Below are 16,861 nucleotides of genomic sequence, written 5' to 3'. Positions count from 1 at the left end.
ATGATAAAATTCAAACGCATTGTACTGGATTAGAAACAAGCCACTGTAAACATTACGCACGGGTTGAAAATAAAAACATTTGCTGGTGGTACGTGCACCAGATTTTGAGAATCAATGCTCAAGTCATGTTATAATTCCAATGTCAACAACTGTTACAACGTATTATCCCCCATATGTGGCGACAATTCGTCATCGCCGCGTACCGGATTATTTATCCGGTACCAACAGCACATTCATCAATCACTGAGAAACGCGGCTGAAATGGCTCTCGACAGGATATCTGGTCGCGGCAGTGTTGTCCCGTTTGGCACACAGGGACGATTGTGTGGGTACACTGTTGGACAACGATTACAGACCATCGGGCAACTTGCAAAGCCCCTCACCACAAATGAAAGGTGAATTAAAGTTGATAGTTCCACATACAACGCGTTCACTTCCTCCCTTCATGAAACGTTGACTAACGGCCAACCCTGGCTCACTCCAGTAGCGATCAGTCACTCTGACACAAACAGGCAAAACAGAGGATGCGATGAGCCCCTGGCTGAGTCTCAAAGACACCCCGCTATCCTCAGAGTGCACCTGGCCAGCACCTATGATGTCTTGCATTATTCTCACAGCTCAAACAGTTGCCAGAGCACATTGAACTCTAAAGTATTTGGCAAGCCATGGAATTTTTGTCTTCCCTTTTTTTTTTTTTTTTTTTTAAATTTCCAATTCAAATCACTTGTGTTTCCCCCAGAAGGCACTTGAGGTGTAAGTGTGCTGACAGAGGTCGCGACTCGGATCGGCACGCTGGTTTCAAGGTCAAGAGGCAATCCCTTTTCCCATTTGCGGGAATCCCAAATTGACAAGGTAAGTCTGGAAAATCTATGTGGCTACCTTAACGTGGAGACCGGTATATGCTTTTATTAGAGACTGTTCTGGAATCGAATAGAGCTCACAGAGCACATCTCTATAGTTCTCGCCTTCTCTCTCTTGGCTGGGATAGGCTCCAGCAACCCGCAGCGACCCTTGGGAGGATAAGCGGATGTGTGTGTGTGTGACATTGACATTGAAATGATGGGAGGACATACAGGTACTGCATATGTGCAGTATGAATTGTAGAGGAAATTTTATTATGGTACAGTTGTAGTATATGCTTTGGTGAACGTATTATATATATATATATATATATATATATATATATATATATATATATATATATATATATATATATATATATATATATATATTATATATATAATCCGGCCTCAAAACACATAAAGCCATTATTTTATTTATTTATTTATTTTTGTTGTATTTATTTTTTCTTATTTGATGTTGTTTTTAACATTGTACTCGTGATTTTAACTGCTTGTTGTAAGGTGTCCTTGAGTTTCTAGAAAGGTGCCCACAAATAAAATGTATTATTATTGTATTATTATTATTATTATATACATATATATATATATATATATATATATATATATATATATATATATATATATATATAATATTTTTATACATATATATACATTTTATTATTATTATTTATTATTATTATTTATTATTTATAATTTATTTATTATTATTTATTATTTACATTTTTTATGACATTTTATCACTAACAGTAGCATTAAAAATAATTTAACCTGCATCATTTTTATCCTCAACACAGCCTTCCCTTGTCCACTGCGCTATATTGCCCTCTTGTGGACAAAAATATGTTAACCGCTCAACAAAAACCAGGCACACTCTTTTGTGCAAAAATGATCTACTGTACTGATATAAATTAAAAAAACACAGCTTTAGCCAATCTTTTAAATGAAGCTATATTCTGAAAGTTTCACCCATAAGTTCAAAAACTTCTTTTGAATGGATATTTAATGTCACATTGTTTCAAAGAGTCCTCTCAATGGGAACCGGCAAAATTTATGCTGCGCAGTAATCTTTTTTGTCTCATCAATTATTTCCCACCTATTAAACATTTAAAACCCTAAAATATTTCACCAAAGGGCCCCTTCAGGGGACTGGTGTTCAAAGTGTAGTAAAAGGCAATTGAGAGCGCAGATATAAGCATGAAAGGCGATGGATATTAACTGGCAAAAAGTCATTAGAATGATGAAAAGATGGTAAAAATGAGCAAAATGGGACAAAGAACAAGCGGGCCGCCATGGCTGAGGGCCTGTCAGGTCCAATCTAGCGCAGGCTTAGGAGCAGCGAGTCCGCGGAGACTCGTGTTTCCTGCCCCCTCGCCTGTAGACAACCTCTCTTTGTTTTACCTGCCCTTTCTCTCCCCCACCTCTTCACGCTAACCACCACCACCACCGACACCCCGAAAGCACCAACACACACATCCACTCAACAGCACCTTGAAAGAAACCCAGCCAAGTCTGCTCCATCGACATGCAGAGAAGACGGTGGATAGAAATGACAGATGGGAAGAAATAAATCATCAGTCAAGTCAAGTCAACAGTATTTCTCGAGCACTTTCAAACAGCAAATCGCTGCATACAAAGTGCTGTACATGGAGCAATTTAACATGCACAATAAACAGTAAGACAAATCGGAAGCAAAGACTGGAAAAGTGCACAAAATGTTTGGAATTTAGAAGGAAAACAACTGTAATGAAGTTCCTGGTAAGGACAGGCCGAATTCCACTCTGCTGTTTGTTCATAAACAGCCCCAAGAGGATTTCTGATATCAGTTTGAAGTCGCCCGCTTCAACCAACGCTGCGGTGCTACGAAAGAATGAAGTAAAGACGCCACAAAATGTGTGCCCCCACAATCCACTTTTGTAGCTCTTGTTTTTGTTGTGTTCACTGCAGCGAGAGGTTGCGAGAGGCCAGTGAATGAACAGAAGGAGAAGCAGCAGAATACCCCCCCACCCAAAAAAAAGAAGTAAAACGGTCTGGGGGCAAAGCAGAGCGAGCCAGCCTCGCAGACGTCGACTCAAGAGCGCAACCCTAAATCGCCTCCCCCGCTCTCTCCCACCTCCCTCATTTTTCCTTTGCTTTTGCTCTGACTGTGACTCGAGCCAGTTTCCACTCTTGTCTGGGGTGTGGTGCACGCTCCTGGGAGACTTTTGACTGCGCGACCATTTAGTCAAAACAAGACCCAAGTGCTAGACACGGAGAGGGCGAGAAAGGTGGAAAGACATGAAGTGTGTGTGTGTGTGTGTGTGTTTGTGTGAGTGTGTGTGTGAGAGAGAGAGCAACTTTTTGGAGAGAAACCTGGCAACCCAAGTCACATCTTGGATTCTTTTAAAGCTATCTTGAACAGTGAAACAGTCAATGAAAGACAAATATTCATATTTTCTTTTGGGGGGGGGGGCAAACGGCAACCATTAAACGTCATTAAAACCTTGTTTGTGAGAGCAGGGGGCATTTGTTTACACAAGAATATCTATTCCAAGCAATCAGGGTGGAATTTATTTGTACAATGTCGTTTTCCTATACAACACTGTTTAGATCATTTACGCAGTGGCCTAGTGGTCAGCATATCCACCTTGCTATGTGTTTTCTCCGGGTACTCTGAATTCCTCTCAAAGTACAAAAAACATGTTTCTTGAAGTTACTCAAAGATTCCGAAAGTTTCCCGAAGTGCGAATCGCAAGTTTAAAGAACTGTTGGTCTTCAGCAGAGGTTGGCAACCTCAAATACTCAAAAGAGCCACTTTGACCATTGACAACAGAAAAAAAGGACAATATATTATATATATATACACACAATCTCTCTCTCTCTCTCTCTCGCTCTCTCTCTCTCCCTCTCTCATAAAATATGAACTGGGCCATATAAATATTTTCCAAGCCATTAAAAAATAAAGTTTTTACAGTTGGACTGAAACAACTGAATATATATACATATATATACATAGTGAAAGTTAAATACTGTGTGTGTGTGTGTGTACACATATACACACACACACACATTTGTATACACACACACACACACACACACACACACACACACACACATTTGTATATATATACATATACACACACACACACACACATTTGTATATACACACGTACACACACACACACACACACACACACACACACACACACACACACACACACACACACACACACACACACACATTTGTATATATATACATATACACACACACACACACACACATTTGTATATACACACGTACACACACACACACACACACACACACACACACACACACACACACAACATTTTACTTTCACAATGAGTGACCAGATTTAGACCGGCGCATTTTGGATCCCGACACTCATTTTAGGAAAGGCTCGTAAAGCAATGTAATGTGTTCGAAGGAGACATGCAGCAAGCCACATGTGCACATGCATGCCAATCCACAAGCAGTCAGATTTTAAACACATACACGGGCACACGCACACGCGCGCGGACAGACACTCACACCCTTTCATTGCTGCTACATTCCGTGTTTCATACTCTGCCTTTTATTCATAACATTACATTTTACACCGCAGTGTCTGGGCCAGATTAAGGGTTGTCTCCTGCGGGATGCTTGTGCTTACTCAACCCCAAAGAGCCTGCAAAGTATTTGGCTCCTCTCGAGTGGCAATATGAACATGAACATCTGGCAGCGCTGATCTGTGAAACGTTCTGATAAAGGGCTTATCCCGGAGCAAACTTTGTTTGCCTCACATTTTTAAAACATATTGAAGCAGAATGCTGCGACTGAATGTTACAGAAGAGTCTAACAAAAATACTAAGAAAAAAAAAGGCAAAAGTGGCTGATGTCGCTGTACTCAACGTGCTCCCATTTTACCCCGCCAAAAATAGTCTTTTACATGATTCCAAACCAAAAAGAAGGCTGCTCACGGGTCCTTGAAATGTCTTACATTCTTGAAATGAAGGCCTTCGGTATCCCTTCACAGAACGCACTTAAATCCTTCAATATGATGTGAAAAGGTCTTAAAAATCCCCATTTTGTGTTTTTTGTTATTGTAAAGTGTCCTTGGGTGTCTTGAAAGGCGCTTATAAATAAAATGTATTATTATTCATTCATTCATCTTCCGAGCCACTTGATCCTCACTAGGGTCGCGGGGGGTGCTGGAGCCGATCCCAGCTGTCTTCGGGCAGTAGGCGGGGGACACCCTGAATCGGTTGCCAGCCAATCACAGGGCACACAGAGACGAACAACCATCCACGCTCACACTCACACCCACTGACAATTTAGAGTGTTCAATCAGCCTGCCATGCATGTTTTTGGAATGTGGGAGGAAACCGGAGCACCCGGAGAAAACCCACGCAGGCCCGAGGAGAACATGCAAACTCCACACAAGGAGGCCGGAGCTGGAATTGAACCCGGAACCTCTGCACTGTGAAGCCGACGTGCTAACCACTGGACTACCGGGCCGCCCTATTATTATTATTATTATTATTATTATTATTAAAAAAATAAAAATCCAGTGTTCCTTTTCAATTGCTGTGGTAAATGTGAGGGAGGGCCCAGTCAGGCAGCCTCCTCAGCACACCTGAGACTCGTCAGCTCAGCGCCCACCTGTTGCCTATCTGCTCGTTTGGACTGGTGCAAATTGACTCACAGCTTCTTGTTCCTTGTGTGGACTCGTCGCGCTTCCCCCTGAGTGACTTTGCGAAGACTCTTCAATAAACTACGGCAATTGTTGGCTTCAAAGATACCTGCCTGTTGTCGTGTTATTGGGGTCACATCCAAACCCTAACGGTAAACCTATTGTTCAAGTCAAGTCAAGTCAACAGTATTTATAGAGCACTTTCAAACAGCCATCGCTGCATACAAAGTGCTGTACATGCAATAAACAGTAAGCCGAATCGGTAATAAAGGCGGTAGAAAGCACCAAGCAGTAAAATCAAGAACAAATCCAAGTCATGCTGAGTCGAACGCCAAAGAATACAAGTGAGTTTTGAGGAGGGCTTTAAAGATGGGCAGCGAGGAGGCTTGCCGAATGTTCAGTGGGAGGTCATTCCAGAGAGAGGGACCAGCAACAGAAAAGGCTCGATCCCCTGTGAGCCTCAGTTTAGTTCTTGGTACTTCTAACAAAGACTGGTCCACAGACCTGAGGCGCCGGGCAGGTGTGTAGTTTAATAGTGTGAATACTAAAATTGAGATAGGGGATGTAAAAAAACAGACCAACGGTTTGTTTTTGTAATGTGTAATATTTTTCATATTCGTAAACTTGCACGACTGTCACAATGTCACCAAAATAGGTCTTCGGTTATTACAATTTTTTTGACGTCAATAGTTTGACCAAGGAAAACCTTATTGTATCCATTATTAGTGATAAATATTCCCTTTTTTTTAAATGAAAAACTGTTGATCAACCATCATGCTGAAACTGGCAGTGTTCAATCTTACATTATTTTTGGTAAAAATCCTCCAAAATTACCATGTAACTTAGAGCTAATCATAATTTTTTTTTAAAAGAAAAAAAAATAAGAGAACTGAGAAGTGACTCCTGTTTGCAAAACGGCAGTATCGTGTGTTTGCCCTCATCATTTAATAGCTTTAATAATTATTTCTTTTTTTTTCGGAAAGATGGCCAAATGATCGATATTAGAACGTGTGCCCCGACACAAGGGATTAAAACGTCAATCTCAAGCAGCAGTCATTGCATACGTATTTACTAATTGCATTATTTCCGTGTGGACGTTTCGGTTTGAGGATATCACGTGACCGCATCCTCTTTTTCTTGGCTGGGAGTAGGCCGTACATTGGCGAAAGAATGGATCACGTGTATCGTCACTCAGGCAGCTCATAATAGAAGTCACATCTTGTGAAAGGGAAATGCTCTTGAAGGGAGTAACCCGCTCTCCGTGCCAGTCCAAATACCTGGCGCTGAGAAGCAGGAAGGCCGGGGGTCGAGGGGTGACCTAGCAGAATCTTATCTGTCCTTCCCAATGGCCGACTCGCACTGTAAAGAACCCTCGCGACATCGGCCCGCTGCAGCGCTCGCCGCCCGGGGGCAGATAACGAGTCCGAGGGCATTTTCGGACACTTATCAGACGCAGAGTTTCCTCTTTTCCTGCCTGGATGGGCCTCTCATCCTGCGAGTCGGGCTATCATTGTTATTGCAGCGGGTTCTCGCTCCTCTTGCGGTGACACCAGATGGCCGACGTAAAGGATGTGTAGCTTTCTTTATTGCGATGCGAGCTTCGGGCCGTGTTTGCGTTATGTCGAGCCAGTCATGTTTGTAGAGTGAAAAGGTATCCGCAGGAAGTCACTTCGGGCGTTGTCCCGAAAAGGCTTAGCTCGGTTATGCGCTATGATTTTGAAGAGTTGGTTGAATTTAAATTTGGATTATTTAGAAAACGAGTCAAATTTATTTTGGGAAAATAATTGAAAAAAAAAAACATCACAAGAGACATCGGTTCAATGTGCAAAAGAGGAACTGTGTTGTGTTTTCTTGGCTTTTTGTGTACCAAACGTATTCTAAAAAAAAGGAGCATGTCCATACGGAGGTGTTCCGATCAACCCAATCTCATTAAGAAATTACCGCAAAACTAAAGTGTCACCATATTGTTGTTTTCTCCTTCTCAGTATTTGTACAGAAGGAAAAGTTGTGATTTTAAATGTCTTTTTTTTCACAAAACGTGTGTATTACTGTCTGTTAAACAAAGTTAAGGTTTGATGATGGCAACAGTTTTCAAGAGCCGTCCAAATTGAACGTCGACCGTCCCAGGACAGATTGTCTTATTTCAAGCACACTGTCACCATTTCACAAAATTAGCTACACTAACACCAATAAATCTTTAGAAATATCCCTGTGACTCATTTTTGATGAAAAATGTTCCTACTCCTGTCATTTAGTGGACATTTCAAAGTGGTTGTGAACTGCGGCAAAGAGCTTTGTTTTGCGAGACTGCTCCGATTGGAAACCCGGTGCAAACGCACTGGAACTGTGAAAAGTGAACCAAAAATTCTCAATCTGCACCATGACAAACAACGTTAAACCGAGTACCGCTACGACAATACTGCTCACACTGTCTTTCATCTTGATATTTTCTGTCATTGTAAAATTGCACAGTTTGGGTAATTTTGGTTTGCCCAAAATATTCTCATCACTTCTTGGTCTCATGTTGTTCAATTATACACCACAACAGTCAACTGTAATAATGAAAGCAACCCCTTTTTAACGTCACTCATTTAAAAATCTTTTCCGCCTTTCCCCGCGACCTATAAACTGTACAACTCCAATGAACATGAAAGAAAAAATCAAAACGACTGAAATAATGTGATGTGAATGCGTCAATTCTGAACACAAACACAACCTAGCAAACTAGCGATGGGAAAATGACGCTTGAAATTAGCTTCCTGCAGAGGCCAATGTATTTTTTTTTTTTTGGCCTCTTCTAGATGGCTCTCTCTGTTCAACAAAAGGCTGAAAGTGCACTGACTAACCCCCCTTTTTTGAAACCAACAGTGCCGTCTAAATTAATTTTGGGTCAGTTAATAAACAGTTAATAAATACAACAACTGCTTCATGAAGCATCTCCGGGCTTCACTTTCTCATCGCTAATCCAAACTATAAAAATACATGCACACTTGAGCTTACTTTTTGTCCGTACTTCCCTTTCTGAAAATATTTCAAAATAAATCACTTGAGTTGTACAGGTAATCGGCCACATTAATGGTTGGTAATGATTTTCAACGGTCAGGCTTTCTATCACAAAAACCCGGCATTGAAACCGAGTTACATCCACTGTGCCAAATGTTTCCAACAAATTGCAAAACGTCCTTTGATTGCCTTCTTTTCAACCATCACATGGACAAACTCACGCCCGATACAATGTGCTCTGAGTAGCCAATCATCCTCGCGTTGTTGCCTCAGCACCTGTCACTGATGCATATCCACCTCATGCCTCTTGTCTTGTTTCCACAATCATTGCATTCACCGTCTGTCTTCGCCCTGCCTGCTGCGGATGGAACTCATCAGCGCGCCACTTTTTAGCTCCTTGTTAATGTGCTCCTATTCTCTCCAACGTGGCTCGTCTCCCACACAAAAGCTACACCTGCCGCCTGAAAAGCAAACGGGGGAAACTGCCTTGGACTCCCGCGAGCAATTTGCTGCTTTCCACTTCCCCCTTTATTCGCCTACTTTTCCTCTTCCATCTCTTTGTAGCTCGCACGTGTTTTGCCACGTATGAATAGAAACACGAATTCCAAACCGAAACAATAACAAGAAGTGCGCCTACCTTCTTTGGCAGCCAGACGTGGGGATGCGTCTGTGTGTGATGGTGTACTGTAGGATGATGATGAGCTACCTGCAAGGAGATCACATACGAATGGCATTATAAAACCAAAAAATGGATTACAACCGTGAAGGTCCAATTATTTGCGTTACATTTATATTCCAATTTACATTCGATTGAAGAAGACGCCATAAAGTTTACGGCGTAAACCAAGGGAAGCCACTATTTGCAGGACATGATTCAATATGCATCAATCAATTCGAAAAGCAAATAAAACCACAGAGGAACTGCTAGAGGAACCTATAAATGCTCATAACTGGTTACAAAAAAAATATTATTTTGAGCTTTGCAGCGTGCATTTTCACACATTTTGTATGGCACTTTGAGGACTGATAAAAATCGACCCATCGACCCATTTTGCGATCCGCTTATCCTCACAAGAGTCGCATTGGATGCTGGAGCCTGTTCCAGCCGTCTTCGGGCAGTAGGCGGACGACACCTTGGACCGATTGCCAGCTCATACTCACACCGAGGGACAATTTAGAGTGTTCAATCAGCCTGCCATGCATGTTTTTGGAATGTGGGAGTAAACCGGAGTACCCGGAGAAAACCCACGTGCGCCCAGAGAGAACATACAAACTCCATACGGGGCGGGGGGCTGAAATTGAACCCGGTACCTCTGCACCGCGAGCTTGACACGCTGACCACTGGCCTCACCGGGCCGCTCACTGATAAAGCGTCTACTGCCACCAGCAGGTGGCAGTAGAAATTCCATTGACATTCGGGCTGCTCATCAAATTTTCTGAACCGAGGTCCCATTTTGGGCATCATCACCGAACTCAGTGGAATTTTTATACCATAAGAGCGAAGCATTGAACAAACTCCCGTCAAATGCAGCAAAGGGCAACGCAGTCAATGGACCTAAAATGTTTAGCTAACTATAAAAGTCAGTCGGCGTTTTAATTGCAAAGTCGAGCCCTGAATAATAACGGGTGCCTAGTCATTTCACCTTATGTAGCAGAACCCGGCGCTGCATTCCTGCGCTTACACAGGCACCCTGGGCGGCACCAAAATGCTCTCTTAATTTTAGCTGCCCCAGGCATAAATCAGCGAGTGGAAAAACAGACCCCCCCCAAAAAAATGCGCAGAGAAAACACCAGCGCTACTACTACGTAGACCGTGTTAAGATTTAGCGCACAGACAGCTGCTGAGTCGGGAGGAAAGTTTTCTTTTTTCTGAATTGGACAAAAATGAATCACGGTGGAGAAAAGTTTGTGTATGATTTGATGCAGATCCTCTGCGTCTGTGACTGGTGAGGGGGATGGAGTAGTCAACGAGGACCGCGCTCTGTTATTTTAGGGGGTAGAGCTAAAGGGGGCGAGGGGTGCTCCACAAATGTAGGCTAGCCTCCCAACACCCCACCCCTCCTGGTTCTACCTATTCCACTGCACCCCCCCCCCCCCCCCCAAGGCTCTGGGTCTCGTTTAGAGACCTGGGGCCTCAGAACAGGGGAACCATTGTATGAGGCAGGGTCCCTGCACAGCAATCAAACGCAGCTCCTCATACAAAAATAATTCCTCATGCTGAGTGCAGGCACGCTGGAAGCAAGCGAGCCACCAAAACAAGTTTGGAATCAGGGGGGAAAGTGTCGAAGGGAAAAGATGAAGACAAAATGGGGGGGGGGGGCGGCCGAGGAGAGAAGCAAAGGGGGCCGTTTAACCCTTTTCCTGCTGTGCGCCACAGATGTGGGCTGACCCAGACAGGCAAACAGGCAGCATTGCTGAGAAAACCTCAAAAACCATCCCGCAGAGAAATCCGGGATTGTTGTAATGCTGGAGAGGGAGAGCAAGGAGGGGTGAGAGCGAGAGAGGCAAATGACAGGGAATTTTGACTATGCTGCATATTTATTTGGACGCCCTCTTCCTCCCTTCGAAAACAAACACGTCTTACTAATCTCAGTGGCCCACGAGAAAAAAAAACTAAAACTAAAACTCCATCTTTCTTGTTCCAGATTACGTAATATAACCGATGCTACAAAAAAGACGTTCCTCCAGTGAGGTAGAGACGAACACGAACAGATTTCGGATCTTGAGCATCTCGACGGACCTCCGTCAACCCAGGTTGTTTATTCTGTGGAACCACAGGATGTCATCACCTAAACATGCGGCATAGACTTTGTCAACAAACCAGGGTTCCGAGTAACTCGATTAAGAGTAGTGGGCGATTAAAAGGGGACAATAAGGATACTGTCAAAAGAATGTAATACTATATTATGAATATTGTTTTGCCCGGTTCAAGTTCCCATTTGTTCTGGTTTGAAATCACATTTTCCCCATCGGAAACAATGGACATCAAATTCAACTTTTGTCATCGTTTCAACATTTGTACGAGTTGTACAGGTCATTCCCGCGATCCTAATTTCCGTACAAGCAAAGCTAGGAGTCTCGTTTGAGCCTAATTCACGACAGCCAAATTTGGTGTCATTGAAAGCCAAGTCTGGCTGAAAAAATGTTGGCAAAATGGTCATGTTTTGGTGGTTCCACTGTATTGGAAAGAGTAGCTTGCCTGTATTTTGGTGAGAGAATACAGCACATTTTGGCCAGCAAAACACCAAAACATTAGCTTCTGAAAATTAAAGCTGTACCATCAGGCTTTTGTAGAAGTACCTGTAGCTTCTGAAAATTAAAGCTGTACCATCAGGCTTTTGTAGAAGTACCTGTATAACAATCGCACCGCTTTTCCTGGATTGTCGCTACCTCTACACAAAGGCCAACGTAGACCGACACAACATTATGACTTCCAGTGTATGAACTGTACCAAAATCGGCCTTTCAGTTGAGCATTTATTGAGTTCTATCGTTGTGAATGTAGTTTGCTTTGAAGTCATGGATGGCGAAGAACCTTCTTGCCTTGCGAAAGACTGCCGACCACAAGACAGTGTATGTAGTCCTTTGTTTCACCCCAAAGTTAGCTGAGATAGGATCCATCACCCCGCAACCTTGAACAGGATCAGCGGCAATGAAAATTGACGGATGGATTCTTGATTTGGTTTTAATTGCACCTTTCTAGGATCCATTTTTTGGTATATTGGCTGCTATTAACCTTCAATTCGGTTCACATATTGGAACTCATTATACTGTAATTGCCGCCATATCTCCTCTTCTTTGTTTACATGTTGAAGTTTGCTTCTAGCCGCGGTGGCTGGATGATCCAGTGGTTAGCGCGTCGACCTCACAGTGCGTGGGTTTTCTCCGGGTTGTCCGGTTTCCTCACACATTCCGAAAACATGCACGATGGACTGATTGGACACTCTAAATTGTCCCTAGGTGTGAGTGTCAGCGTGGCTGGTTGTTCGTTTCTGTGTGCCCTGCGATTGGCTGGCAATCGGTTCAGGGTGTCCCCCACCTACTGCCTGAAGACAGCTGGGATAGGATCCAGCACGCCTCTGTAACCTTTGTAAGAATAAGGCGGAACAGAAAATGGATGGATGGATGGATTGCTTCTAGCTGCAGCACAAGCATAAATGTACTGTAAAGTGTAAGTTGAGAAATCATCTCCATCTTGAGAACCAAATAAATATTTCATCAAAAATTTTATTCCACCATTTTAATTTGAGTGAAATGCAGTCTGCTGCATCACTATACAGTCGCACCAAAATATATTATCTTTTGTCACGACTACATGATTTTGAAGTCTTCGGAACCGCAAATGGTAAAGGTTGCCTTACCAAATAAAAAGAAGCATGAAGCCATCTGGAATTGAATTCAGAACCCGGCACGGGATAAACATTATCGGAAAAGGATGGATGGATGCAGGCTCAGAGAAAAGGCAGTGAGGCCTACTTGTAAAACAGTCGCTCGTCATAATGTCTTTCCAACTGATTATCCAATTGTCCGATATCAGCATTCCTATCTGGCAGGAGCCATCTGCATGTCCACTTATTTCCAAGCGATATAAATTCTTGTTGCGCCGAGTGTCTGAAGTCCCACGTTAAAGTGAGCAGCTGCAGAGTAACTCTGTTTGGCTGCGAGCAGCAGACGGCTAACAGTACAGGGCCAGCTAGCCCCTGCGCACCGATGATAACCTGCCAATAGAAGGAACTAATGCGTAAGGAGCTCAATAAAAATGTTGTGAGGGTAGAAAGAGAGAGAGAGAGAAACATTTTCCCGACTCAGCCTTTAAGGCCAGATGTTTATGGTCTGTATAAACGATTGAGGGTTAGAGAATGTCCCCCACTCAGCAACAGTGCGGTGCAGAAGCCCAGACTTATCGCTCGTATTTTTTTTTTTTACTTGCGCTTTTCCATTTGGACTGCAATCTAGCCAGATACAAAAGAAACAGCGACAGCGGAGAAACAGAACCGTTGCTGTGTTCCAACGGTGCACACTCATGACCAGCTTGGACTGTTTCCATGAATTTTCCCCCCCCGAAATATTGAAGCGAAACTCCAACACTCGCATTTTGTGTTTTGGTACAGCTGTAATTTCTGCAGTCTCTCTTAACCTGGCTTTTATCCCCGGCGAGTGCTCGGTTCCCTGCACATGTGGTATCAAACCGACCTACGTGGGTGCGATAAAGCAAACAGTCCGCGGTCCTTCCGCGACAGACTAATTTGAACAAATTCTCCAATTGCACCCCAAATTGAAAGCACATTGAGTTGCGGACAGCCATCATTTATAATTTTTTTGGGGGAAAATCTAGCTAAGTGACCAAGAATCAAGCCAAAATGTTGCACTGGCAACTACCCTTGTTACGACAAGCAGCTGGTTGGCCAGACACGTGTTCTCATTGTGCTGGCAGAGGCACCGGTGTGGCAACCTGAATGATGTTGTTAGCCTCAATAGCACGACGACAGGCAGGTATCGTTGAAGCTAACACTTGGCGTAGTTTATTGAAGAGTCATTCAGGGGGAAGCACGAGGAGTCAAGTCAAGTCAAGTCAACAGTATTTCTGGAGCACTTTCAAACAGCCATCGCTGCATACAAAGTGCTGTACATGGAGCGATTTAACAAGCACAATAAACAGTAAGACAAATCGGTAACAAAGGCGGTAGAAAGCACCAGACAGTAAAATCAAGAACAAATCTAAGTCATGCTGAGTCGAACGCCAAAGAATACAAGTGAGGAGTCCACAAGGGAATGTCCACACAAGGAACGAGAAGCTGCAGGAGATGGTAACACAGTCCACTGGCGTGGTGACGGCACCAACTCGCACCGAGGAAATGGTCTGTGGGTCAATTTGTACCAGTCCAAACGAGCAAATAGGCAACAGGTGTGAGGTGCAGAGCACCCCGGCTGAGGAGGCTGCCTAGCTACCCCCCTCCCTAACAGATGTATCTGCATGGGACACGGAGGCTACGTTTGGCCGCACTCCGGCCGCAGGGTGGGGAAGTGTCTCCCAGCCCTGCGCCGGAGTGTAAATTCAGACCTTAATGACTGTGTGGAATGTTAATCAGAGGTTCAATAAACAGACTCACGCATGATGCACGCAGATGTCTATGGAATGATTGCAGTGCCCCTTTCGACGATTTACTGGTTTGGGAGTCGGGGATAATGGATGAAGGGGAAGTTGTATTGGCGTCGGTCACGTGACTTAAAATCACTCGTACTCGCATGGCTTGGCTCAGCCACCCCCTTCATCATTTCACTTGAGATGCTCGGCCTCCCTCCAACACTCATGAGCGGAGCCAGAAGTCTATTATCTGGACAGGTTTACTTTCGACGATGATTGTGCAGAAGGAGAAGAGCGAATGGATTTAGTTACCAAATCATTGTCCCTGCAGGGTCTGCCTCAACCCTCCACCTTCCCACTCCGTCTCTCTCAGACATTTGGTACTAACGTACTTAGTCTTGCCCTTAGGGTTGCGGTGTCAATAATTTCCCAGACAGCTGCTCTGAAGCACGTCAGCCCACGGATGGGAAGGGAGCGTTGCTTTTGTTTGTCGGGAACGGATCCAAAGCAATTTCAACGGGCAAGCGGAGAGGATTCCGCAGCGCACGAGGTCGAAATCAAAAGAGGGGGCAGCACCGGGTAAAGTCACGGTACAGCGCGTAAGCCGTCGCTAAGTCATGCGGCCGGTGGCCATAATGAAAACGGCAGTGCCTCGTGGCGGCCAGACAGATCCAGCCGGTGCGGCGTTGCACAATGAGGCCGTTATACTCATGACAAGTATCCCTCTCTGCCCTGACAACGTGAACGGGGAAAAAACTGTTGACACCCACAAAGTACAGTTCCCATTACATCACGTTGAGGCCCATCACAACGTTTTGGGAGTAAAGTTAAGTCGAGTGGAGACATCAATCACTCCGCCCGGGTGCGGTTGCTTGATATTCCGCGGCAGTGAAAGCAAACCCTCGCTGTTCTCTAGCTTACGATGCAAAGTATCCAATGATAGCTCCAACAGGTTTCTGTGATAATCGCCGAGATCATCGAGCCGCTGCATTCCGAAATCTTGACCCCCGCCAGATGGTGCATTTTATATTTCAAAGGCATTTGCATACTGCCCCGGCAAATTGCTTTGGGTTCCCAGCTGAAACATATGAAGCCGGATTCCATCTAGAGCCTCTTCAAAGGTAATAAGCTTGAATTTAGTTGCCTGGACACACCAGTCTAGCCTGCTTCCCGAGGCGATGCACCTGGACGTCTTGCAAAAAGTCCATGTGCTTTATAGCACAGCGAAGTGGAACGAGACATGTACTTGATGGATATCTCGACTAGGGAGGAACACTGCTAAGGACCTCTGAGACATTGTCGTGTGGAAAGTTTCCCGGCTGACCAACGGAGCCAAGGCTATGGACACGGTGTCACGGTTAAACTGCGAGCTTGGAAACAATCACCAGTGATCAGGACGGCAAATCACTGAATTTATTCTTTCTCGTCAGCGGCTTCATTTTCGCTAAATGAATATCATTCATCAAATGTCACCCAAACAACCTCTTTCCAGATTTGCTGGAAAGTACCTACTCTTTTCCAAAAAAACGACGGTATCACCCGTCGGATTGGATTCACAGCCCCGTCTTTTTTTTTTTTTTTTGGTGACTCTGGATAAATCCATCCATTCATTTTCCGAACCGCTTGATCCTCACTAGGGTCGCGGGGGGTGCTGGAGCCTATCCCAGCCATCTTTGGGCAGTAGGCGGGGGATACCCTGAATCAGTTGCCAGCCAATCACAGGGCACACAGAGACGAACAACCATCCACGCCCACACTCACACCTAGGGACAATTTAGAGCGTCCAATCAGCCTGCCATGCATGTTTTTGGAATGTGGGAGGAAACCGGAGCACCCGGAGAAACCCCACGCAGGCCCGGGGAGAACATGCAAACTCCACACAGGGAGGCCGGAGCTGGAATCGAACCCGGTACCTCTGCACTGTGAAGCCGACGTGCTAACCACTGGACTACCGGGCGGCCGACTCTGGATAAATAACTCATCACTATCAAATGCCCGTTTGCAACAACGTGACCATTTTGGGAGAACACACTTACTTTCCCTGAGGTAATTGAGATGAGAGAGAAGAACTTCGGCATTGTACATGGTGGTGAGCCGGAGGAAGTCGTCCTTGCTCATCTTGCACAACTCTTTGCCGTCCGTGTTTTGAAACAAGGACGTGTCAATCTCCAACAGGCCGTACTCCTTGATGGCCCACTCCAGCCACTGGCGCACGTGGTCCTGGGACCACAAGGAAGGATCTGC

General features: G+C 44.5%; 1 protein-coding gene across 5 annotated transcripts in view; it reads right to left on the bottom strand.

The window, feature by feature from the left end:
• Positions 1–16,861, bottom strand: part of fli1 (Fli-1 proto-oncogene, ETS transcription factor) — a 36,217-nt gene that overhangs the window by 5,634 nt on the left and 13,722 nt on the right. For all 5 annotated transcript variants that reach the window (XM_052078513.1, XM_052078514.1, XM_052078515.1 and 2 more), the window contains exons 4-5: positions 16,654–16,857; positions 9,171–9,239 (exon numbers count right to left, since the gene is read on the bottom strand). In XM_052078513.1, coding sequence (XP_051934473.1) covers positions 9,171–9,239; positions 16,654–16,857 — 273 coding nt within the window. The remainder of the gene's footprint in view (positions 1–9,170; positions 9,240–16,653; positions 16,858–16,861) is intronic.

This window comes from Hippocampus zosterae, chromosome 10, assembly GCF_025434085.1.
Source record: "Hippocampus zosterae strain Florida chromosome 10, ASM2543408v3, whole genome shotgun sequence".
NCBI lineage: Eukaryota > Metazoa > Chordata > Actinopteri > Syngnathiformes > Syngnathidae > Hippocampus > Hippocampus zosterae.
Note: the sequence above shows the minus strand (reverse complement) of the source record. Positions and strands in the feature narration are given on the sequence as shown.